General features: G+C 36.1%; 1 protein-coding gene across 1 annotated transcript in view; it reads left to right on the top strand.

The window, feature by feature from the left end:
- MYO16 (myosin XVI) overlaps positions 1-24,778 on the top strand; it is a 353,826-nt gene that overhangs the window by 159,223 nt on the left and 169,825 nt on the right. The window contains exons 6-9 of the mRNA XM_079322616.1: positions 1,462-1,586; positions 5,348-5,473; positions 17,055-17,130; positions 18,437-18,590. Coding sequence (XP_079178742.1) covers positions 1,462-1,586; positions 5,348-5,473; positions 17,055-17,130; positions 18,437-18,590 — 481 coding nt within the window. The remainder of the gene's footprint in view (positions 1-1,461; positions 1,587-5,347; positions 5,474-17,054; positions 17,131-18,436; positions 18,591-24,778) is intronic.

Here is a 24,778-nt window from a genome sequence, read left to right as displayed (position 1 = left end):
TGTGTATATACACACATATATGTGTGTATATATGTATGTAGATACATGTGTGTGTTTGTCGAAATTACATCCACATGAAAGATTACAGGGTTAATCCAGATACAGAAAGCATGATTTTATCCATCTCATGCTTGTATTTGTGTTTTACATTTGGTGTTCTTTAGCAGCATTTAGGTGACAGGTCTAAAAATGAGAGAATAGAAAGACAGTGCTCAAACTGAACATTTAATTTCAAAGCTGAAACTCTTGCAAGTGTTGCAGGCAACAGAACATAAAGCAGCACGTACAGGTGGAAAAAAATTTGGAATTCTCTGATGAAGTACATATTGTGCACCCCTTTATATAAGTTCCAATTTTTTAGATCAAAACTGAGAAACTCAAAATATTATTTGACCCTGAAACATGCTTCTATTGTTTTAGTAGTGTAAAGAATTTCAAGTACTGTTGAAGATAAAATATTGTGTTAAATGCAAATTAATTACATTAATTTATAGTTTGTAATTTTTCAACTCAGTGTTAAAAATGAAAGAGAAACAAAAAATCACTCATGTGCATGATTTTTTGCTATGTCATGGCCAGAATAGAATTTTTATACTCAAAATGCATTTTCTGTATATGGGTTTAAATAATCACATGTAGCTAGAAGCAGAAGAATGAATTCCTGAATTTTGGTTATTTATTCCAATCAAAGCACAGTGTGTTTCTAATTTAATCACTTCACACTTTTGTTGTATCCTGGTTCTTTATTTTAAACCTCTTCAGACTGGAGACCAAGTTTTCTTTTGGTTAAGGGCTGCCTTGCTTATCTTCTTTTTAATATTGCTCTTTGACAGTTTCAGTAGCAATGCTGACACAAACAATCCCATGCCCTGCATTCCTTTCATCCCTTCCTGCTTGTTCCTACTGCCACACCACATTTCCTCTTGGTTTAGGGGGCCTTGAAGTGGTCTAGGCTCAGCTGGAGAACTAATCCCAGTTAAAAATAAACCAGGCACATAAAAGTGTTGAGTGTTACTGTCATTTGACTTCACAAGCAGTTCAGCCACTGAATTTGAGGGACTGGTCTAGGTACTGTGTTGTATTTCCAGGGCTGAAAGAATGCAACAACAAAATTAAATAAGTCCCAAACACTGGAGTGGCTTCCTTCAATTGTTAAATTCTTTTCCCAATCACAGCTATTTCACACTCCCAGTGGGTTTCATGACATTGCATCTCCCTTACCTGCAACTGCTCTTGCTGTCAGTAGGAGATCAGGGTGGTTTATTGGATATTGCTCACTGACTTAAATATTCCATATATCAGCTGATAAAGATAGGAATAAACTTTCTGGTAACTGTAGGTAAGTAAACACTGAAGTCTATTCAAATGTTGATTAATCTTTTAAAAACCCAGAACACAAAATCATACATCCGTTCTTTATTGATGAATAAAACAGAAAGTTTTTTCCTTTTCTTTTTCCAGGTGTAGAGCTGAATTCCTTGCGCCAAATGAAGATTCAGAGAGCTGTGACAATGCTTACAGATGTCCGACAGCTCATCTCAAGTGGAGGCAATGTGAATCAAAAGAATGATGAAGGAGTTACCCTGGTGAGTGGGAACATGTAATCATCACCCTGGGAATATGCACGTGTTCAACCAGTTCAGCACGTTTGCAAAGCAGTTCTCTTAAGAAGGTTTTGGTTCTACATGGTGTTTTGAAAATAGATATATGTCAATTGCATGCATAATATGGATTTTAAAATAGGGTAGTGCAACATCTCAATGACTTTTTTTTCTTCTCGTCAATAAATATGTGACATCAAATTTAATAGCAAAAATATTAACACCATAGTTTTAAGCTGCAGGAGGTACATGTGGTCTCTGACATTGTGTGTGAAAGAGGGGCTGAAACTTCACTTAGTGATCCCTGTTTTTAGCTCATAACTTCTGGCTAAGCCCTACTAAAACACTGTTTTATGTAGCAATCCAATCTTGGTTCAGTGTATTGAAGCATTCAATACACCATAAATACAGAAAAATACTTCTACTCCCAAATTTGCATGTTATTTGTTGTCACTGGGTTTCATTATATTTTTTTTCTGAAAATAGGTCTTCTGTTTGTTTTGTCAGGACTTCTATTTCTTCAGGTGTCAAATAATTCTAAATTAGTGTATTTCCATAGCCTGTCTGTGGAATGTTCCCTTTGCATATAAAATCTTCAACACCATTATCAATCAATCAATAAATGGTAAATCAGCAGCATTATTATATTGAATACATTTTTTAAAGTGCCTTGATTTTTTTTTTTTTGCAAATAGTGTACTAATATTATTAGAGCACTAATAATTATTACTATCATTTATGTATTTGCATTGAATTACATTGCCTGATACTGAATTAATGTATGAAATCATTCCATATTTTAATACCTGTGGAGTGTTTAAGCTATAGCCATACAAATTATAAGCCTTATTTCTGGGTTGAATCCAGCCAGCTGTCTCTCTCTAGAAGCAGAACACTGTGACTTTTGGGGTGGCAACCCTAAGGCAGTTACCTGTATTTAAAAACAGGAGGGAAGCAGGGAAGGAGTGGGAAAAAACAGCACAAATTTTAGTGTATTTCATAAAAGCATTAATTTACCTTCCAGTTTTCTGGTATTTTTATCTAAGCTGCTAAATCACGTAGCTATTGTACTCAACTTCTGTTGCTATTTAGGTCAGAATTGTCTGAATTAAACCTGGGGTATGATCTTATATAAGTCTTACTGTATAAGACCTTTCCTGTATTTAGCTGGAATAGTTGAAATACATTTCTGCAAGATGTTTAACAGAGCTGCAAATACTGGGAGAAAAACATGTGGATATTTTGGGGTTTTTGCTTTTTGCTTAGGAGAATGATGACAAAAGAGATATTTTTAGCATGAGAGGTTTTTGTGCTGAAATCTCATTTTTTTCAAGAAATATGTACAAAGTAAGTAATTTTTCTTTTCTTTGATATTTCTTTTATGTGAAACTTTTGTTTGAAAAACTGATGGAAAATCCAGAATTTGTTAAACAATTATCTCTCTATTCATGGGTGTTGAGTCAGCCAGTCTGTGATAGTTGCATCGAGAGTTCTGGGAATAATGTTTTCTTATTTTACATCTATCTGTACAAAAAGGACAAGTATCTCTCTTTTAAGTCTCAAATCAGTTTTGTTTTCTCCTGATAAACTATATATATCTTAGTCCATGTGTAAGTTAAGATGAATAAAGAGAAATTATTGTTGTAAATGTATAAATACACACATTCTCATAGACTCATAACATCTACATTTGTGGATGTGCAATACCAACAGACAACATTTTTTCTGCTGTACTCTCCTGCAATAATTTTTCTTTTAAAGATTTCAGCCATGAAATATTTCCTAGGAGCTTTTACAGTGCTTGAAAATAGCACTTGTCAAGTCGATATCTGAATAGAAAATGTAATTTTTTCTGTTAAAACACACCCTCCCTCCACCACGAAGCTATGTCAAATTACAGGAAAAATCTGAGAATTTTGTACATTGAAAATCATAGCATGCAGAATCAAAGTTCTGCCCCCAGGGGAGTTTTGCACCCTCTCCAGGGGGAGATTTTGGATGAGTTGTACTGTATTCATTCCCTCTGCATCAATCATGTTCATAGTGAAAACTTTGTGTATCCTCTGTGTGTGCAGCTGAACCAGAAATAGCAGGTAAGGGAAATAATATCTTCAATTCACATTTTAGTGTCTCCTATTCTTACAGTGACTTTGGATCTACACAGTTGTAGTAACAGGTTTATTGCAAGACCTTTTTATTGCCATTATTCATCCATTTCAATCACCAGAAGAAGAATATCCTATGCTAACAATGCTTCAAGGACAAAAAGTTGTGCAATTGGACTGTGCAGTTTGGGGATACAGAGACCAGCTGTGATCTGACTTCTCAATTTCTGCAATATTCTCATGACCTATTCTTACTGACTAGTGTGGGTTTTAACTTCTGCCTGGAGATGAGCAGTTATATTTTCCCAAATTCTAAAGTTCCCAGAAGTGAAGGGAATGTTTGAAATCACAGCAGATGACTATGAGAGAGTAAAGACAACTAAACTATAACCTGTATCAATCTCATCATATGAAATATGTGCCTCAGCAGTTATTCACCACATGTAAGAGACAATTTTCACTAAAGCCTGCAAATTACAATTTTTCCCTGATGTAATAATCCTTTTGGTATTTTCTTCTTCTACATTATTACAGGAGAAAATAATTCTATTGCCCATTATGTCTTTACCTTTTTCTCTGTTCACAAGGCCTGTTTGGTATTATACTATTTTTATATTTATTTTTTCACACTTGCTATTCGTTTAAAAAAAAAAAAAAAAAAACCGAACCAAAATGTCTGTTGGGGTTATTTATATAAAAAAAATCTCATCCTATAAATAACATATAGTGGAATTGATTGCTGATATAAATGACAAACACATACATAGCTGTAAATAATACTATATTGCAAAAGATAATGTCCAGCTCCTCAAATCATCTATTAATAAAGATATTTTGAGGGTTTTTTTATTTTCTTAAAGTTTTCATGCTTTATCACTCCTACAGTATTTGCTACACAGAGTGACAAGCCCTGTGCAAACACAGGTACCTTTGAAGTTGTCCCTGCTTTACCAGCAAGTTGCACTACTTGACCTCCTAAGGTTTCTGCTGACCTGAGTTTCTCTCACTCTGTTACTGCATTTTCCACCCTCCTTCTGTTCTACTTTGACTCTTCATTGAAGTTTAGACATGCAGAAAATCAAATAAAATTATTTAAACAATTGCCAGTTAAAATAACTACCTAGGGAAGAAATGCAAGTATAGAAAATAAAATCTTTGTGGTTCAAAATTGTGAAAGTATGTTTTTTGTTACTAATTTTGTGTTTCAATCTCAATCTGCTTGGTTTTATTATGTGCTAATGAATTAATTTTGGAGTAGTATCAGCTTAAATCTGGAACATTTGAACTGCCACAAAAGGAAGTTAATTCTAGGCTCAAATAGAGCTCAAGCTCTGTTGAAATCTGTGATTCTGCCATGGCTCATGAAGTCTTTGAATGTGTTTGAAAGCATGTTTGCTTGAAGTTATATGAAAAGTGATGGACTAGATTGTTTAGTAGCTCACAAAAAGCTAGAATAGTTTTTTTCTGTTGCATCTTGTTTATAAATGGTAAAAAAGATTAAACAGTTGTTTTCTAGCCTGTAGTAATCACAAGTACATTTTGTATTGGCTGAAACTGTGATTTAGTAAAGATATGAAATAACACATCTTGGATTAGTCCTTTAAACTATTCAAACATGAAAATTTAACTTTTGCATTGCAGCTGCATGTGGCCTGTGCTAATGGATACAAGAATGTTGCATCTCTGATTCTGGATCATGGGGCTGATCTCAATGTAGTGGATAATCAGTACTGGACACCCCTGCATTTGGCTGCAAAGTATGGACAGGTAAAGCATGATTTTTCACCTGCTTCTCTTCCCTTTGGGGTAGCCTGCTGCAGCAATAGCAAATGCTCTCAAGTCAGGGAGACTATTCTTATTTTAATGTAAAAGCTTTCTCATTTGTGTAGAGCAGATTGGCATCTCAAATGACAGAGACCATTTGAGAATGAGCCTTGTAAAGCTATTAACCCAGTACTGCTCAATCCACCACCAGCAACAGTTTGTCTACAGCAAAAACTACTGTACACTGACATTTGAAAGGAAGACAAACATTTTGTTATTTTTTTACAGTCTGATATCAAAGTTTGTTTAGCTAACTTTTTTTTTTTTTTTTTTTGGAAGTGCACTGGGTTTACAGGCCATATCTAAATATGCCTTGTCCCTCTTAAAACCTTTTCAGTTTTCATTTTTCTTACCTTTCTAGTTCTCCTTCATCCTCACTCTCACTATTCATGTCTTTTTTACAGTTTGGCCTCTTAGGAGAGTCCTCCACAGCTCTCCACCCACCTCAGGGCTCATAAATCACCACTTACCCATAAGTGTCTTCCAAAAACCTCTGTGATGCATCTTAGCTCAGACTTCAGAAAGCAAATAATACACTTTATAACAGGAAAATAGTGAAACATAGAGCAAAAGCAATAGTAAAAATAGGTGTGTTTATTTAGATTAGTTAGTTCTGCTGGGTAATAGATTTCTCCTATTGAGATGCTGTGTGCCTGCTCTTTAACAGTGTCAAAGCTCTACATATTTTCATAATAGTTTAAGTCATTGGGTTAGATATATGTATAAACATACATATATGTGGCCTGAAGTGTATCCTCAAAAAATTTACAGAGAAGAATTTCACACAAAGATACTGAACCAAAGTTTTGTTAGGAAGTAAGGTATTTAGAATTTACTGTAGATTTATTTTTCTCATCCTATCTTACCATGTGCTGTTCAGTAATTCTCTACAGTTCTACTACTCTCACTGATCCCTCTGCACTCACTCTGTGTTCAGATTTCAGTAGGATAAGAAAGCTCTTACTCAGAAATGAGGGATAGCAGTGATGCAACTTCTTATTCTCACCTTTTAGGATCTCTTGCGAGTTAGGGCTTTGTACTGCAACAATGTTCTTCTACTACAGCTTGTACATTTCTTATATTGTGAAGCTAAACCCGAGTTTAATTAAATGGGACTTGAAAGGGCTGGAAAGGAACTTTCCTTATGTGTGTGTAGCATGTGCATGTTTACAACACTATGGATGACTTCAAATATTATTTTTCTTGTGAAGATAGGTATTTTTCTTTCAGAAACAGGCCTATACATGTACAGTTTGTAGTTGAAAGTGGCTAAAGGAAAAAATGTCTTTCTTTTTGAAAAATTCTAAAAGCTCAGATTGCTATTTTTGAAATGATCTTTTTTGTAGGAACTTTTGTTGAACTGCATCTCCTTTATATCCCACATGACAACAGTGTTAATTTGTTTTATTTCAGGAGTTTTCAGTGAGGAGTCAGGAACCAGCTGCACTAGTCTCTATACAGCCAGTACGAGTACACACAGAGAAAGACTATGAAGGAACATGGGACACTAAGATTAGCTAAATACAGACCAATTATATTCCTTTTGTAGTATTAGTGAATAATAAAGTTTAAAGACATCTTATTATCATTAAATTGCACAAAGTGAATCCTAGAGAAAGACTAAAGTTAGACACAACAAGACCAATCTTATCACAAGCAAAACCCAGCAGAATCCTCTTCTATTGTTTCCAGAGAGGGATAAGTGTTTTAAGTGTCAATATGTATTATCTGATGCTGGAAAACTGATTATCTGTGTCTATCTTTACAAACATTTGTAAAGAAAACCAGTTTAATTAATAAATTTACCATTTAAACATTATTAGTCTGAATATTAAAACAGAGCATGGATGAATGATAAATGAATTGTCCTGTTAGTGACAGAACATGTAGATCCAGAGCAGAATATTTTTCTTGCATAGGAATACAGGATATTGCTGGTGAGTTATGTACAGGATCTAGCTACTGAGCACAGAATAGAGCAGCTGAGGCTGTTGCCTGAAAGTCTGTCCCTGTAAGACAGGAATCTGCTTTACAGGAACAGATTAGGTTATTATTGAGTGTAATAGACTGTTAATTGAAATACTGTCAGTCTACAAACATTAAAAAATAGACCTATTTTTAAACAATGCTATTCTGAGTTTCTAGGATTGCTCTCATTTCCCCTCCCATAAGTATTAAGGCTAAAGGCAATTTTGTGTTTCTAATGCATATTGATATTAACATCATACTAAAAAATTATATTATTGAGGTATTAAGATCAGAGTTGCTTACCTTCATCATTTTACCCTAATAAAATGATGGAAAATAATAACCTTCACAACACACATCCAAATTTGCATCTGTGGCACTCAAAAAACTCTTCAAAATAAGATTATTAAGGCAACAAAGTTAGCCTCAATAAATTAGAATATGTCAGGGTGGCCTGTGTAAATTATCAAGGCCTTTTGGACACAGAGGCTTGCAGCCCAGTTGTTGATGGCAGCTGGGGCTCCTGTGTCCCTGTCAGGCAGCAGGGGCAGTGCTGGTGTGTTGGTGGCTGCTGTCTGTGCCACCAGCACAGGCACATGAACTGGGTACCACCCTGCCCCTGCTGGCACTGCTGCCAGCTGCAGAAGGGCAGCTCGTATTCCTCAGGCTGTCCCCTTAATTTGGATTTAGCACAGCAATCACTTTGTGGACAGCCAGTAATCTGGCACTAGTGTCCCTGCTGGACATTTTCCAGCTGCTGTGATCAGAGAGTGCACACTTGCCTTCCCCGTGGTGGGAATAGGCTGCAGCTCTGACATTTGCCTTGGGTACTTTGGCACAATTCCCAGGCACAAGCTGCTGCTTTGTTGTTTATCACAGAAATGTCACCTTTCAAACAGCTATCAGACACATGCAGGTCAGAGCTGACTCTGCAGTAGCTTACACACTACCTCTCCCAAAAATTCATCCTTGGGGGATGATGCCTGTGTCTAAACTGTTAAATCACTAAATAAAAGAGGACTAGGGATTAAGCCATGCAACAGCCTGGCTCACATTCACATTGTTTAGAGCTAGTTTCCTCTCTAGGAGATTAGTCATGTTTGTGGAGAGCTGGTTGGAGTGGTCCAAAGGAGAGTCAGGGGGTGAGCTAACAGTTAAGCAGTGTGGATTATAAGGGATACTTAAGCTTGCTCCATTGCACTCTTACATAGAAAGACAGATTTAGCTTCTGGCTTTGAGGTTTAAAGGGTTTCATGATATTAAAAAACCAAATGGATAAGACATTTGTTCAATTGCTGACTGGACCTCTGCAAGAGTAACTCCTCTACTAGCAAGGATTTCTTCCAATATAACAATATAAATTGGAAATATCCCACAAAAAAATACAGATATCAGATGCCTATCTCATGTTTCTTAGCAAATTATATATGTCCTGTGTCATTTTCAAATGTGTGAGATTGTCATCCTGTCTATATATTCTCTCTTACACACCTTTGGTAGGTCTGAATCATACCACTCTGATTAGTTAGTTCATCAAAACACAATATTTCTTTCAGATTGTAAAAGGGATTCTGCTCTTTGTTGAAGTCTCAGAGAATACACCCTGTTATTATACAAACACATTTGCTCATCATTACCAAAACAGATTAATCATTTGACTCAACTGTGACCTGTAGATTTTTTTTTATTTAACTCCATGTTGAACTCAAAAAAAAAGATAAAAAAAATCTAACAATATTTGTTGTTAGAATATGCTTCAGTGTAGATGGATATATATAAACACATTGTGGGAATTGCTACTTCCTCTCATGAAGTTTGGCCATTGCCACAGGAGTTCCCTTGAATGCAGTTTCTGAACTTATGCAACCACAAATGTTTTCAGTGAGAAGAGCCTAAAGAAAGGGGTGTTTGTTGAGTGTTTCAAAAAGAATTGGTCACTCAGGGAATAAATATTTTCCCTGTCAAGTAGTTGAAGTCTTTAATTTATGGTCAGAAAATCCTCTAGGGAATGTATTAACCAGACATATCTCACCCTTTTTTGTTCAGACTTTTTGTTCATGTTTGGCATATGTGATTCTACTCAGGTAGAAGACCATATTTCCCTTCAGCTCAAATTACACAGTTTCCTCAAACAGGGAGCCCACTCCGGGATTCCTGCTTGTGATATCTTTTTTTCACTCTCAATGTATTCACAAGATTTCTATAAATTATTCAAATGCTAATTGTGGGCAGAGAACATAAGGCAAGGAATCCTAGATTCACACAATACCAAATGATAAGAAAAGAGTTTGAATATGCAGACTAGGAAAAAATTGCAATTTACAAAATTGCTATAAATTCTCATTGTACATATATGTTCATAAAGCTGAGGTGTGCAAAATCTATTCTACATACTTGGTCATTATAGGATCTCTACAATCAATATAAATTTTATTTTCCTTAAAATGTCATTTATAGTGACTTTCATATATGAGAGGCAAGTATGAAAAAAGTCTAACAAGGCTTTTCAGGCACAAACTTAGAGAAGTGACAGATTTACTATCTTCTCTGTAATAAAAATATATAACTTGCAGGCCATAACTTACAGGCATCTGATTATGTGATCACGAGATCACAAAATATTTTCCCTGAGTTATTTTATTTTTTTCTCTGTCTAATTTCCTGGTGGATTGAAAAATGGAAAATTATCAGTCGTGAAGTAATTACTGTTGAAGTTTTTGCATCAGCTGTAGAAAACCATTTGAGTGACCTTTGTTACTTGCCTTAAGAGCTGAAAAGAGTACTAGGCTTCCCTTTTATTTGCTGGAACTGTTCCAGAGGTTTAAAAGGCATCCTCTTAGACCACATAGGTTAAACTTGCTGACTGCAGAAAGGTGGTGGTGACACTTGGGAAGCTTGTGTTGCCTTCAGGCTCTGTGCCTGACAGACACAGTGTTTGTGGTTCATTCCTCCCACTCTTTGCCTTATTTGTGCCATTGCCTCCAGTCTCTTCCATTCTTGTCCTTATTCTGTTGCCTTATTGTCTGATTCCTTTGCCTGGCTTCATGTCCTTCCCTTACGTGTTTTATCTGAGCCCTGATTCCTTGCACAGTCAGCTTCTCCCCCTCCTCCTCTCCCTGGTTCTCATCCAAGCTTTCATTTTTTTTCTGTTTTGACTTCCTGCCAATCTTCCTGCCCTTCTGTCCTACTTGCTTACAGTCCCGATCTCCCTTGTTCAATCTCAGTGTTTTTTTCCTCACATCACTTTCTTCTTTCATTTCTCTGATTAGTCTGTCTTTACCTACATCCTGGCTCCTGGCCACATTTCTCTTCTTCCCTTTCACTTCATTTATTTCATGCTGTTAGCTCCAGATTCCAGCTTTTTATCTATGCCCTCTTCCATTCCACACACTCCCCCTCAATGCTTTCTACCCTGCTGCTAGTCTTATTCCCACAACCTACTTTTTCTAATCTGTTCCACTTTGCTGAACACAGTTGGTTATGGTCCCCTTTTCTCTGCACTCAAATAGGAAAAAAGAAAAAAACTTCCTAATCTATATTGCATTAAGAAGGGAAATCTGTAATGACTTTCAGACTTGATTTCCTGTGTTTAGAGTGATACTGTGGATCAGCTTGCAGTTGCAGAGGAAATGCTCTTTAGCCTCTGAGCACTGTTGCTCTTTTTTTAGGGCTTTACCTATGAAATTTTGTCTTTAAAGGACACACAGTTACCTATTACATATTATTATGTAATGGAGAACAAATGCACGATCTTAGAAGCTGAGTTCACAGGAACTCTAATGGGTTAGTAGTTACCTTACTCCCTAATGTTGGGAGTCTCTGTCTTGGAATTTGTTTTACTCCTGGGAGTAAGATTCCTAACCTACATTTTTCTTCTTTATGTACTTGTTGCTTGCTAAAGCAAGCAACATCATCACCCCATTTAATTAGTTACATAGTCTCCAGTGTTATTTGAAGGAGTTGTATTGCTCCGTTACTTATCTGACCTTATTTATTCAATCTATGGAATATATGGTTAGCATTAAACTACAGCACTTTTGTCACAGAAGCTTAGTAATTATAATAATAACAGTACTAATAAAAATGGAAACTACTTCCCTGATCTTCATTCTTTTTATTGCAAATCTTTTGAACATCCAACTGTATATTAAAATAGACCAGCTCTCACTGGTTCTACTAACATGTAGGCCTACAGTGGATTGTACCAGCAAAAGGGGGCTCCCTGATTTATCCCCAATGATAAAAAAAATTGTCTTTCAAGCATTGGTTAGCTGATTTTTTTTTCAAAGTTTTGAAACTTGGCTAATTTTTGATGATTTTCCAAGCAGACAACAATAAGAATAGTCTCAGCCTATGGAATTCATGTTATAAAAGTCTTCAAATTGTGCAAACATTGGAGCTCACAAGGACAAGAAAAATATTTTCTACTCCTGGTTACTAGAAGTGCTTCATTTTTGCTTGCTTTATTTTTCTATCTAAAGAAAAAAAAAATCATAAGCATTCACAGGCAGCAGTCCTAGCAAACTGCCTAACAAAAATGAGTCAGGTAAACATGCACTTTTCAATGCAGTAAGATAAATTTTAGTCATCTGAGCAATAGAAAGCTGGTCCTTATGAGTGCAGAGATAGCTCATCTTACTCAGTGGTGAAGACTGCAGATTGCAATGGCGCAACTAGTGATATTTCTTGTGATCTATCTAGAGGTTTTGTTGTGTTTAGCTAACATACATCTTAGATATTAAAGTAATACTTGGTGATTTTACAGTATTTCACACAGTAGTGAGAAATTGATAGTCAAAAATAATACTGTTTTTGATCTACAGCTGTTGTTCCACTAGTTTCTTATTGTCCGTCTTTTTCCCACTGTGGATGAGCTCATCATGGGGACCCTATCCAGCAAAAATGAAGTGGTAACCTGAGAAGTGACAGCAGATAGAACAAAATTTCAGGAAGAAGGTGGTGAGGGCTTAGGCAGAGAAAACTGAAGAGTGGGTATGAAGAAGTGCCTGGGGAATAAAAATGGGGAAGGAGGTTAGGAATTGAAAGGTTGACTGTGAACCAGGTCACTTAGGGGTCATAGAAAATGTCCAATGTATGTTGAAAGAGAGAGGAGTGGAGAAGTGGAGAGAAAATACTGGTGTTGATAGGGAAGGAAAGTGGAAGACTGAAGGAATTTACTGTTGGGGGTTTGTGCAAATTGGATAATGCATATTCATTGATGTGCAAAACAGCACATGAGGACATTAGCATAAATCTCCAGCTTTCTGAATTTAGGGCTTAAGCAGGTATCCTCTGATGGTAAAGAAAAGAGAATAAATGATCTGAGTTAGTGGCTCTGGGACTGGGACTTGCATAATAAGAGCTAAAAGCTCAGGCAGAGGCAGCAGTTTATCCTTTGCAGGTGCTGGTACATATCTAATGTCCTGTGCATGGCTTCAGAGGAGAATATCTGACCAGACAAGAGAGGAAGACACTTTTTAGGAGTACTGGTTCTGCTCTCCAACTAATTAATTACCAGTCAAAAATAGCAAATTGGAAATGTCTTTGGAGCCTCAAATGCATGGGGAGATCTTGTAAGATGGAGAAATCTCTGTGTGCCACTACACTGTCACTCCTTCATGCTCCATATTTCCTACTCTGTCACTGCAGTTACTTATCTGAGGCAAGAGACCTTGCAGTCTTTCTAACACTGGTCCTCATAAGGCTTTGTTTTGTGAAACTCAGCATTGTTTTGGGAGGTTTTAGGTAACTTTTAATGTGTGGTAAAAGCCTCATTTTTGGCACAGGGCAATTGTACTTGGAGGCTTTAGAATGTGCATGTTGCAATACATTTATTTATGCTGCCTTATGTCACAGAATCACAGAAGGGGTAAGGTTGGAAAGGGCAACAGTGGGTCATATGGTCCAAAGCCCCTGGTCAAGCAGGATTATTCCAGGGCACAGGATTATGTCCAGACAGTTCTTGAATATCTCCAGTGAGGGACACTCCACAGCCTCTCTGGGCAATTGGCTCCAGTGCATAGTCACCTGCATGTAATGAAGTTTTTCCTCGTGTTCAGGTGAAACATCTTGTGAATCAGTTTCTGCCCATTGCCTCTTGTCCTTTTGCTCAGAACCATGGAGCAGAGCCTGGCTCCATCCTCTTGACAACCTCCCTTCAGACACTGACAGATTGATGTGGTCCCCTCCCAATCACCCCATCTTCAGACTGAACAGGCCCAGCTCCTCAATCTGTCTATGCAAGGGAGATGCCTCAGTACCTTCGTGACCTGTCACTAGGCACCACTGAAAAGAGCTTGTCTCTCATCTTTACACCCTCTCTTCAGGTGTTTACCCATATGGATGAGATTCCCCTGAACCTGTTTCCCCAGGTTGAAGAATTCCAGCTCTCATGGTTTTTCCTCATATGTGAGGTGCTCCAGTCTCTTAATTATCTTAGTGGCCTTTTGCTATACAAAAGGGTTTGGATGGAGAAGTTCAGAAATAGGCACAGCACTGCAGGTGACCTCACGTGCTGAGTAGTGAGGAAGGATCACCTCCCTTAATCTATGGGCAACTCTCTTTCTAATTGCTGTTCAGAAAACTATTTGCTTTCTGTGCAGCCAAAGCACACTGCTTGCTCATGTGCAACAACATACACACCAGAACCCCCAGGTCCTTTTCTGCAAAGCTCCATTCTAGTTGGATAGCCCTCAGCATGTACTGGTGCCTGGGGCTGTTATTTTGCACTTGGCCATGTTGAGCTTCATGAGGTTCCTGTCTGCCCATCTCTCCAGCCTGTTGAGGTGCCTTGGGATGGAGCACAGCCCTCTCACATATCAGCCATTCCCCAGATTCAATGCCATCAGTGAACTTTACCCCATCAGATCTTTAATGGGAATGTGAAACAGGACTCATTATTGTTCCCTGGGTACAATGCTGGTCACTGGCCTCCACCTACTCTGCTTGCCACTCATCACCAGCCTCTGGGCTCAACCACTGGGCCATTTTTCAGTCCACCTGAATGGTGGAATGGCCCATTGCCTGTTTCTCTTGGACAAGCATCACATCAGAACAGGTTGTGAATGAATTTTCACAGCGTAGCTTTGCCAATATTTTCAAGACTTCCTCAGTAGTACAAAGTTCAGCTGAGAAGAAGTACAGAAATAGGTGTCTTCAAATGTATTAGTGATGGCCAAAGTCACAGCCCAACATGCAGTGGGAACTGGAGATGGAATGCTACATGAATGGGAATACATTAAGTGTGGAGAATCTCTGAAGTCATCTGAAAATGAGCACAAGGATCTTCTGGCTTGGCGAGAAAAGAAGGAGCCAGGGGAATCTAAAAGGTGGGACTTTGAGATGAAAGTGTGAGACTGGAAAATACTCCTTGCAGTAGCATTCTCAACAGTCAGAGGGTAAGATATCCAGAAAGAGATGTCAGAGAGAGGTAGAAATACTGCAATTTGAGCAGAATACTAGGGAAAGAGACAGCCATGCTTCATGAATACAGAAAAGATAACTAATTTTGTGTTTTGGGAAGGAGGATATTCAGAGATATGATCTGAACGGAGAAAATCTGAGATGTTTCCTGATGTTCTTTATAAAGACACTGAATAAATTGTTAAGGGTATAAAAGGAGAAGCAAGATAAATGATATTTTGTAAGAGATATTTTAAGTAACTGCCATTATTGTGGCATTTTGTCCACAGTGAGTCTGCCTATTTTTTTTAGCTTACATGAATTGGAAAAACAGGAATATGCATATACACACACACACTAATTTTTATTCATAGGTTCTATAATAATTCATTAGGTATTATGATATTTCTTTACACAGTTGTATGCATGTTATTTGTAACTCTGCAATTGAAATACTTCTGTTTAGTGATGATTTGCTGTAATTATTCTACAAATATTTCTTCTGTTAGGCACAGTTCTGAAGATAAGGTAATTGTATTTTAAAATACTCCTTCTAAAACATTAGGGAATGAGGCAAATTTCAACACAAGAGAGTTGTGTATCCAAAAGCAGGTTACCTTATTTTTTTATTCAGTGACCTGAATACCTTAGTCTTGGTGACATGCATCAAGGAATCCCAGCAGGAGATATTTCATTGGCAGCAGGAAGCACTGATACTGGAGTATGATATTTCTTATGGTATAAATCCAAACCTTTGGTAACCCAAAAAGCTGTGTATTGTTACTAAATTGAAAATGCATTTAAAGCCTCCTTCCTTTAATACAACTACTACCACTTCGCAGAGATTATGCAGTAGCTCCATAACTAAGCATGTTCCATTTATTCCTAATAAAAAAAAAAAGACATATATGTGTATATTTTTACACGTGTTGCAAGTTCTCACTGGAAAGCAGGGTTAATTTGATTTGGAAATAAACCTGTTATGGCTTCCCCAAGTCTTGGAGTTCACTGAATTTCCTGCTGTTACTGCAAGAAAATAAAGCCAGCATTGGAAATCTGAGGAGTGCAAGATATTTTTCATTTTTATAGAAATTTTCAACAATATTTTTCTAGTTTTCTATTATTTGAAACTTGATATTTTCTTTGCATTTAATGGATTTATCATTATCATGGTCCTTTTTAGTAAGTTGCCTCCTGTATACTGAATCCATATTGAACTTTTTTAATTGCAGTTATTTCTTTCCTGCTTATTTGTTTATTTATTTATTGATGGGGTTCATGCCTTTCCCCTAGCTCACTTCCAGTTCAGGTCTTGTTTAGGTCTGTTCTGCTCTGAAAAATCTTTTTTTTCCTTCACAGCTTTTTTTCACCTGTGTTCATCCTCATCCCTCTTATCGATTACACATATACATTCTATTTGCTTTAACATATATTAAAAAATACATATAGTTCTTTCATTTAGCTGGGCTCTATGTATTTTTTGTTTCTCATGCAGCCTTTCACTTATTTCTCAGCAGTTCATCAGGATAGACACTGCTACAGCCTTTGATGGGAAAGTGTCTCTAGAGAGTTTGGTGCAGCCATAGAAGAACTCACTAAAAACAGTTCCTTGCAGGAACTGAGAAATATGTTTTAGACTTTTTCATTATATGATACTCTATCCTCCCCTACTGTGCTCTAATTTTTACCTTTGCTAATAGATTAGATTATTTTGGTAAACATAATATAAATGTTCCAATTTCTGCTACTGACTGAGAACAGATTTACTTCTATGATGGTGGCTGTGAGTCAGACCCCTCTGACAGTGCTGGGACACACTTGTAGGATTATGTAGGCATGAAGGAATATTTGTGATCTAACTCTTGACAGGTGGTGATGGGTGGTAGGCTTTTCCTTTGTGGATTTGTTTACATATGCATGAGTGGAGGGAGATTGGGGGTGGAGCTTTGCTGGGGGTATCCTAAAACCGTAGGAGAATTGAATTTTAATCTGCCACTTGTGATTTACAGAAATGTGTTTAGTAGCTGCAGAGGGTGGGGTTGGGAGGTACTGCCTGTGGTTTATCACATGATTTCAGATAGTGCAGGAAGGAATAAGTGCCTGGCACCCGTCCTACCTCTCCCATTTCAAACACCTCTGGTTTTGCCCATTTTAGACCAATCTTGTGAAGCTGCTTCTGATGCACCAGGCAAATCCCAATCTTCTTAACTGCAATAATGAAAAGCCTTCAGGTAGGTGAAAATCCATGTACATAGTGTATATATTAGCTGTTTTCTTTCCTCCCTATTTCTTAGCTATAGTTTCTTTAGTGTGTAGAGTTACATACACATACAGGTGCATACATTCTTACATACATTGCTGGTAATTCAGGATATCACATCAAAGTACAGCATGTCCTTCCACTTGTTTAATTCCCTGTTTATTTTTAGCTATGTTTCTTACTTGACAGTTCTGTGCCTTGGTGGTAGCTGCATTTACACATTTTTGGTGACTTCCCATGGAGTTCCTATCTCAGCTACTTATAGTACATGACCTCTTGAGTTGGAATTTCTATAGCTATTGTCTAAAAATAAATTCAACACCTAGTTTTGGAGTGTAGCTGCCATTTTTACCCCAGAAGGACCCTTCTTAAACCAGATAGCAACAGGGAGCTGAAGCACTGTCTCTAAAGATAATAGAATTGTAGACTCTATTAGGTTGGAAGGGACTTCAGATCAACAGGACTAATACAGAGCAGAGCTAATGTCAGTAATGCTAGCAAGCAGTGTAGAAAAGAAGAAAACACATTGTTGTTCAACATTTCATGTCTAGGATAAAATGAAGATAAAACTCAGTGATGTAGATAATAGAAACTTCCTGTCAGATTATGGGTGAAACTTCCCTTGTGTAATAAAGCAAAGTATGTTGTGCTTTAAATGTTGTACTGCCTAAATTCACAGGGAACTTCATGACACTTACCTTAGAAGAATTGTTTGTGGTTAGATACAGTTTTTATTTGTAAAAAAGGCTGTGGACTAAACTCAGATAATCTAACAATACAGTTAGCTAACCACATTTAGTATGTATTTGACACAGTTGGGTTAACTTTCTGGTCTCCAGACAGAACTGATTTCAGCACTTCTGTATGTATAAAATATATAAATATAAGTATTTTTATATATATTTATATAAATATGTGTAAAATATGTATATAGATCTAGTTTTTAGAAACAGGAAACATTTGAAAAATATTTCAGTGCATGTTTTCATAGAAATAAAAGTGTTGAAAAGGGTTGTATTGTTGTTCCTGAAGTCCTGTAAATTATTGAATACTTTGGCTTGCTACACAGCAAGACTGGTTTTGAGGTTTTGCAGATGACAACTTAAGTCTGTACTGAATTTACTTTGTCTTTGTTTTCCCAGTAATTTCAAATATTATTTTATGATTGATATCTGAGAAATTCCTTTCATGTTCCTAATCTAATCTAGAGATTTTAATTCAAAGGAGTTTTTTTGCCTCATTTTCTTGTCTGGTATCTTGGTGTTCCAATGTCTTAGATGTTGCAGCTTCTGATTTTATTGAGGAAATGCTTCTGAAGGCTGAAATTGTTTGGGAGGAAAAAATGAAAGACCCTTTAGCTGCTTCTACTTTATCTCAAGAAGAGCCATATGAAGAGATCATCCATGACTTGCCTACAATTTCCAATAAACTGTAAGTAAGTGCTGGTGTTGTTACAGAGCAATTCCCTGAAACCAGAAGGATATCTTTTGATCCTTTATCCTTTGAACCATATCTGTCAATCTGTGAATCCTAGCTGTGTATGCTTGGACATGGTCCTGGGTGACTGTCTTTACATGTCCCTGCCCTAGATTATGAATAATATAATATATTATAATTGCCAGCTGAAATTACCTGGGGTTGCTTTAGAATTATTAGAGGTTAGTACTGTATATTTGGACATTCTTTTTTTTAAGGTAGGTGGGTATAGTATAAGTAAAACTATCATTGCCTATGAGAGAAGAAAAAATTTAGATATGTGATTGCAGGTTAAATGATACTGGTCAAAATCATACTTAAAAATTTATATTTCGATTTCTGCTGCTTAAAAATCAAGTGGAATCAAGTAGCATTTAGCATGGAGGACTTAAAACCCAGTATTGAAGAGTCAGTTTGTGTCCTAAATTGTAAATTTTTGTACTTTTGTATTTCCTTGAGAATCTTAAAAAAAGGCTGCCATAGGTATGTGAAAAGAGATGTACAATAGGTATGAAGCACAATTGCTGTTTTATGGTAGTACAAGCACACTGTTATTTCAAATTATTATTTCCAGATGCTGTAATGCAGGGAATTTTAAAAGCTATAAATAGTGTTTCTATAAAGTGTGCAGTTGCTGCATATTTGAGGTATATATTTGTTAGTTGCATAATCTTGGAAAACACTGACATTAATTTTTTTGTTGTAATCACCAAAATGTGTGGGATGAAAACAATAAATAAAACCTCTTATAGAGAGACAGAAAGGTATATTTCCCATTTCATATTAGTTATAATTTCTGGTTGGCAGAATGTGTTTGGATACATTAAAATTTGGAAGAGGTGAGCAACTGTCATGAAATGATTGATCTGCTAAATTCAGAACTCCATGGGATATACTGATATTTAGTAAAGATTGCATATTTCATGGATGGTAAACACAGTGTGTTGTTTCTGCTCCATGATTTGTAGTCATTAATATGTGTAGCTGGGTATATGATACTATTGTTTATGAAATTAATTTTTCATGCTTGTTAATTCCTTATGAAATAAGCAGTCCTCTAGTCTAATGTACTATTTCAATAACATAAATCATACTCCTCAAATTTATGTGCCTTCAGCTGCCTTTTGAGTTAAAATTTTTAATTTTGAGTCATAAAACTAAGCCTTTAGATTCTGAAATGTAACTAAAACTTTTATTTTAAATTATTGATATGTTGTAATACTAGAAGTAGGCAATAGGTCACTCTTGTACCTTTGTAATGATGCCTAGCTAAAGTTACTCATAAAGGTTTTGGAGACTTAGAGAACTTAGTCATTATTCTTGCATCTAGATGATGCATTTCCATATGTTTTATATTATAGAAGTTTGTACTGCAGTGCATCTCTTGTACTGAGTACTGGTTTTAGTGCTAACACCCATTAACCTCTGGAAGACCTCACTTGCACAAATTTCAAGTGGTCTGAAAATGTTTCTTCTCTACTCTTTCCTTCCTGTAATACATATGTTAAGATAGCTAATTTTTGGGAGTTTTCCATATAGTGACTCCTTATATGACAGTAGTACAGACCTGCCATATGGAAAAATGTTCACTGAAAGTTTTGAAAAAGCAAAGTCCACTGAAGAGAAAAACATAGAAAATTGATTTATGTGTGCAATTGGATGAGTTTAGTTTCTATTTCCAGCTGTATGCCAGTGTGGGACTGCATGTAGTTTGTGGTGCCTGTGTCAGGGAGCAGCAGCAGGTGAAGCCAAAGCCCTGCTCAGCTCTGTGCCCTGGCTTTGGCAGTGACCTGTGCATATAGCCAGGGTCCCATTATCAGGATACACTAAGCTTGAAGTAATGCCACTTCAGCACATTCTTGAGACTTTTAGCAGTCTTAGGTTTAGAGACTTCCTCAGCCAGAGCTTTGCAGTACCAGTCTATCAGGATTGCAGGAGAGAATCAGCTGGCCAGCCAGCTGTTCTGAGGTGGAAGCATTCTTGGAAGGCAAGATTATTGGTGTATTTTGCCCATGCATGTCTCTGCTATCACTACTGAATATGGAAAACTGTTGGTGAACAGAGTTCCATGTTACTTATAAATCATCCAATCTTAATGTATAGAGCTGAAAATCATGTGTCATCTCAAAGCTATTCAGCTCTATCATGCTGAGATAGAGAATCATAACTATCATGCTTATAATTATAAAACCCAAAATCTTGCAGAGAGGTATTATTCCAAGTGATAGTAGACATATTCTTAAGACAGAGTGTATTATCCTCCAGAGTAGCTCCCTGCTCCTGTTAGAGAGGCAGCCTGGACTGGTTTCAACCTTTTTTTTCCCCAATGGCTAATGTTGCAAAGTTTCATCCTTCATGCTCTGTTAAAAGTCTGTAGAGAGATGTGTAATATGCTAGGTCGAAGATAAATATCTGTGCTGTTCTTGTGTATCAAACCAATTTTCTAGTGCTGAAAAGGAGTGCAGAATAATAATTCACATGTACCTTTTCTTTATTTTTATTGCATCTGTTCTTCATCAATTCTCCTGATGTAAGAAAGTAATCTGAGGTGGAAAGTTTTAAAATAGCTCCTAGTTAATCTGTGCTGTGGCCATATTGCTTTGTGGCCATTTCTCAGAATAAAACAGTATTCAAAAGCAAACTCAAAAGTGATGAACAATTATAAATAGCATGTGTTCTGTCAGCAAATCTAGTTTTGCTGGTTCAAACATAAATTACAGCATTGATTTCTGGAAGAACACTGTGAAGAGGTGAATTGGAATTCAGCCTCTGCTCAGGTACAGGAAACAAAATTTAGTAGTCAGGATATTTGAGATATGCTGTTAGCAAGCAAACCTGGGTTTCTGCATTTCTGCACTCAATCTCATCAGTGCAGTTTGGGTGGGCAGGTTGCAGTTATTTCTCTTTGTCAATCCTTTTGTCTTGCTCTTTTCTTGTGCTTTGCACAAGCCTTCCACAAGATGCAGCACCTTTGAGGCCACACCTGCTCCAGCATAGTTCCTTGGTCATAATTGACCAAATAAATTAGCTGAAGGGACAGAACTGTAGGAATGTCATGAAGTTGCTTATAGGTTGACCATTGCAGCAAACCTAAGGTCTATGCTGGAAAGTTTTGCAAGTTTTAATTCTAACAGTAGAGTCAGAAGAAAATTTGTTACACCACTGGCAAAAATACCAGCACAGAATACATTAATTGACATAGCTTGCAGTTCAGAGCCTTAATTTGGCCATATTTGTTTAAAAGTGACTTCAGGCTCATGCTATGGTCACAGTGATCACTGTACTTTTACTGCAGTGCATGTGCCTGTAGAGCACAGATAGTGCAGTCTTCTAGGTGGTGAAAAATTCTAAACAATTAAGAACTTACTCTCAAAGTAATGCTAACTTAATAATGTTGTATATTTTCTGATGCATGTTTAAGTAAATATTAATTATAGTAATGATGTGTTTCAAGATGAGCACAAGAATGTGAAATAAAATTGAAATAGATGTTTAAGAGAGCAAAACAGAAAAGAGATTCAATTTTTCTTACATTTCAATTCTTCCTTTCCCTGTGACCATTTATGTAGCACTTGCAATTTAATTATTGTAGTGTTATGAAACACTCTTCTAATATTTAATCTATTCTCAAGTTACTTTTATGTAACTCTAAGAAGTTTTTTAGACTGAAATTTCAGAGATTATGCACTTTGCAGGTGTCAGTTGGTTTAGAGCTTGTTTGAAGCATCTCAGAATTACCTTTGGAAGGATTACAGAAATTTTCTCCAACAAAAGCTGTAAAATACTATTGGAGATACTGCCTTGATATAATTCTCTTATTAAATTAGAAAGTGTCTAATGCTTCCAATATTGATGATAAAACTTCCAATTATTTGATTGTCAGCTCTTACGTTTAATGATTTATTTTTTTTTAAATGATATGTTAGAGAATGGCAACTTATAGAAAACCATCTCACTTTTTCTAAAAAATTGTCCAATACAAATACACAATACTTCACATTAATTCCATACTACATGAAGACTTCTTTGCATAAAAATTTAAATCACTATTCCTCCATGTAACATTCTATATTTTTCCAGTAAGATAGGCAGCTAGACAGTCCTACCATGTTCAAATAATATTATCTTTGATAACACTTCTTCCTGTCTACTATGCAGCATTATTTTGGCATGAGTCTTCCTTTGTGGTTAATTATTTAATAATTATCCATTAATTATCCATTAACTATCCATTAATTTTCATAAAAGAAGACAGTTCATGCAAATATACCTGCCTACATTAACATAAAATTTTCCCTTGCACTTTTCTATAGTTGAGCTTTCAGAGGCATGTGCTTGTGACTAAAAGAATTCCTTTTTTAAGAAGCCAGTGTTTTCTGGAAACATTTTATTTCCATTTATTTTTCATAGCATCTTCTTGAATCCAAGTCATAATGAACTCTTGGAGTACTTTTAGTATGTTTTTTTCTTTCACAGAATCATTCACATTTTTGTTTTAATCTGAATTGTATATTATCCTTTTCATTACCTGAAGTCCTATTAATATCTCATAAATGTATGTAATTTAAAGGCTATTCTTATGTGCATCAATACATGAAATGTGCCTGTTAAATTAGGTTATTATTGTCCTCTTAAGTTCAAAATGCATCTGTCAAAACAATAGGCACCCCATTTCCCCCCACACTTTGCTGTTATTTACCACCTACTTCTCTTTTGTGCCACCTGAAAGGTTTATTTGCTTGTGAGGAGTTTTAGCTGAAATTTAAGGAGTGTTTCTAATGCATGTTGTGTAGTTACCACAAAAGGAATAAGTTTAAATGGGTAAGGTTCAACTTCACAGCAAAAAAATCCTGGATATTCACAATTTAAAAGAAGCATCACATGAATATTAAGAAAGATATAAGAGGCAGTGCTTTGGTTTTGAATACTTAAGTTTTGTTAATGCTTTTCTTAAAATTTTTCTTTGTCTGTGATTAAAGAAATTTGAGCAGTTTTGGACAGTAGCAAATGGCTACTCAGAAAATGTCATGTTTAATTGTATTTTGTTCAATTCTGGGTCTGGGTGAAATGTGAATTAATATTAGCCATTTATGTTTGTGTCACAGGTATTCAATTTATTCTACAATCTAATTACTGAGATGTCTTATGCTAATTGCCAAGTTTCATTCTGCAGTTCGAACAAAAAAATAAATAGGGGTGGATCTTTTGTCCATGTGACATTTGGTAAATTTGTCACAAAATTATCTATGGTGAATCTAAGCAGTAAATAGAAATTTTCATTTTCACCAATGTTCCTCTAGATGTTTTAGGTTTAAATGTCTGAAGCAAAACATCTTGAGGCAGAAACAATGTATATTTCCTTAGAAAATGCTTAAACTAATTCTTTCAATATTTGCAGAGTGACAGTTTCATCAAAATAAAAGTTTTTTCTATCTTTTATTTAGTGGGAAGCAACTTCATCTTGTTTTTAAATGAATTCTAGAAGGTGTTTTGTCCTTTATTTCTAAAATTGGGTGTTTTTCAGTGCTGTATTATTTGTGGTTTTTAGTTCTGTTTCCAAGAGCAACTCTTATCCCAAGTTTCTATCAGTGTTAGCTATGAGTGTTCGTTTGAGTTTTATGGTTTTGGTTGTTTTTTTCCTTTTTTTTTTTTTTTTTTTTTTTTTTTTTTTTTATAATCAGTGATTAAACTCAAGTAACTTAGAGTAAAAATGAGATTTATTTTAACTAAGTTTGGGCCTTATTCCATAGTGGAATGCACTATTCCCACATTCCCATATTGAGTCCACATTTCCTTTCAAAGAAATTATGTATGCATTTGGCAAGGAGCTGGTGTACACTCCATGAGATTTTCTCATTTGCACTGTCAGAATCCAGACTCAATTTTTTAACATAGTTGTGTTCTCAACTGCTGCAGCTGATTCCTTGCTAATTCCTTGGATGTACAACTCTGAAAAATCATCCAAGATTTTGGCATTGCTGTTGTTCACAAGTGTCATATTGTCTGAAGTGCCAATAGAGAAAACAATTCCATGTGTATATGAATAGTTTAACTTTTATATGGATGAAGAGTAGTGCACATTGTTCCAGTAGTTTCAGGAGTTTGCTATTTGACTGCTTGTTTGTTTGGTTATTTTTAACTGC

This window comes from Erithacus rubecula (assembly GCF_903797595.1).
Source record: "Erithacus rubecula genome assembly, chromosome: 1".
Taxonomy (NCBI): domain Eukaryota; kingdom Metazoa; phylum Chordata; class Aves; order Passeriformes; family Muscicapidae; genus Erithacus; species Erithacus rubecula.
The sequence above is the reverse complement of the archived record's forward strand: the minus strand, read 5'-3'. Positions and strand labels throughout refer to the sequence as shown.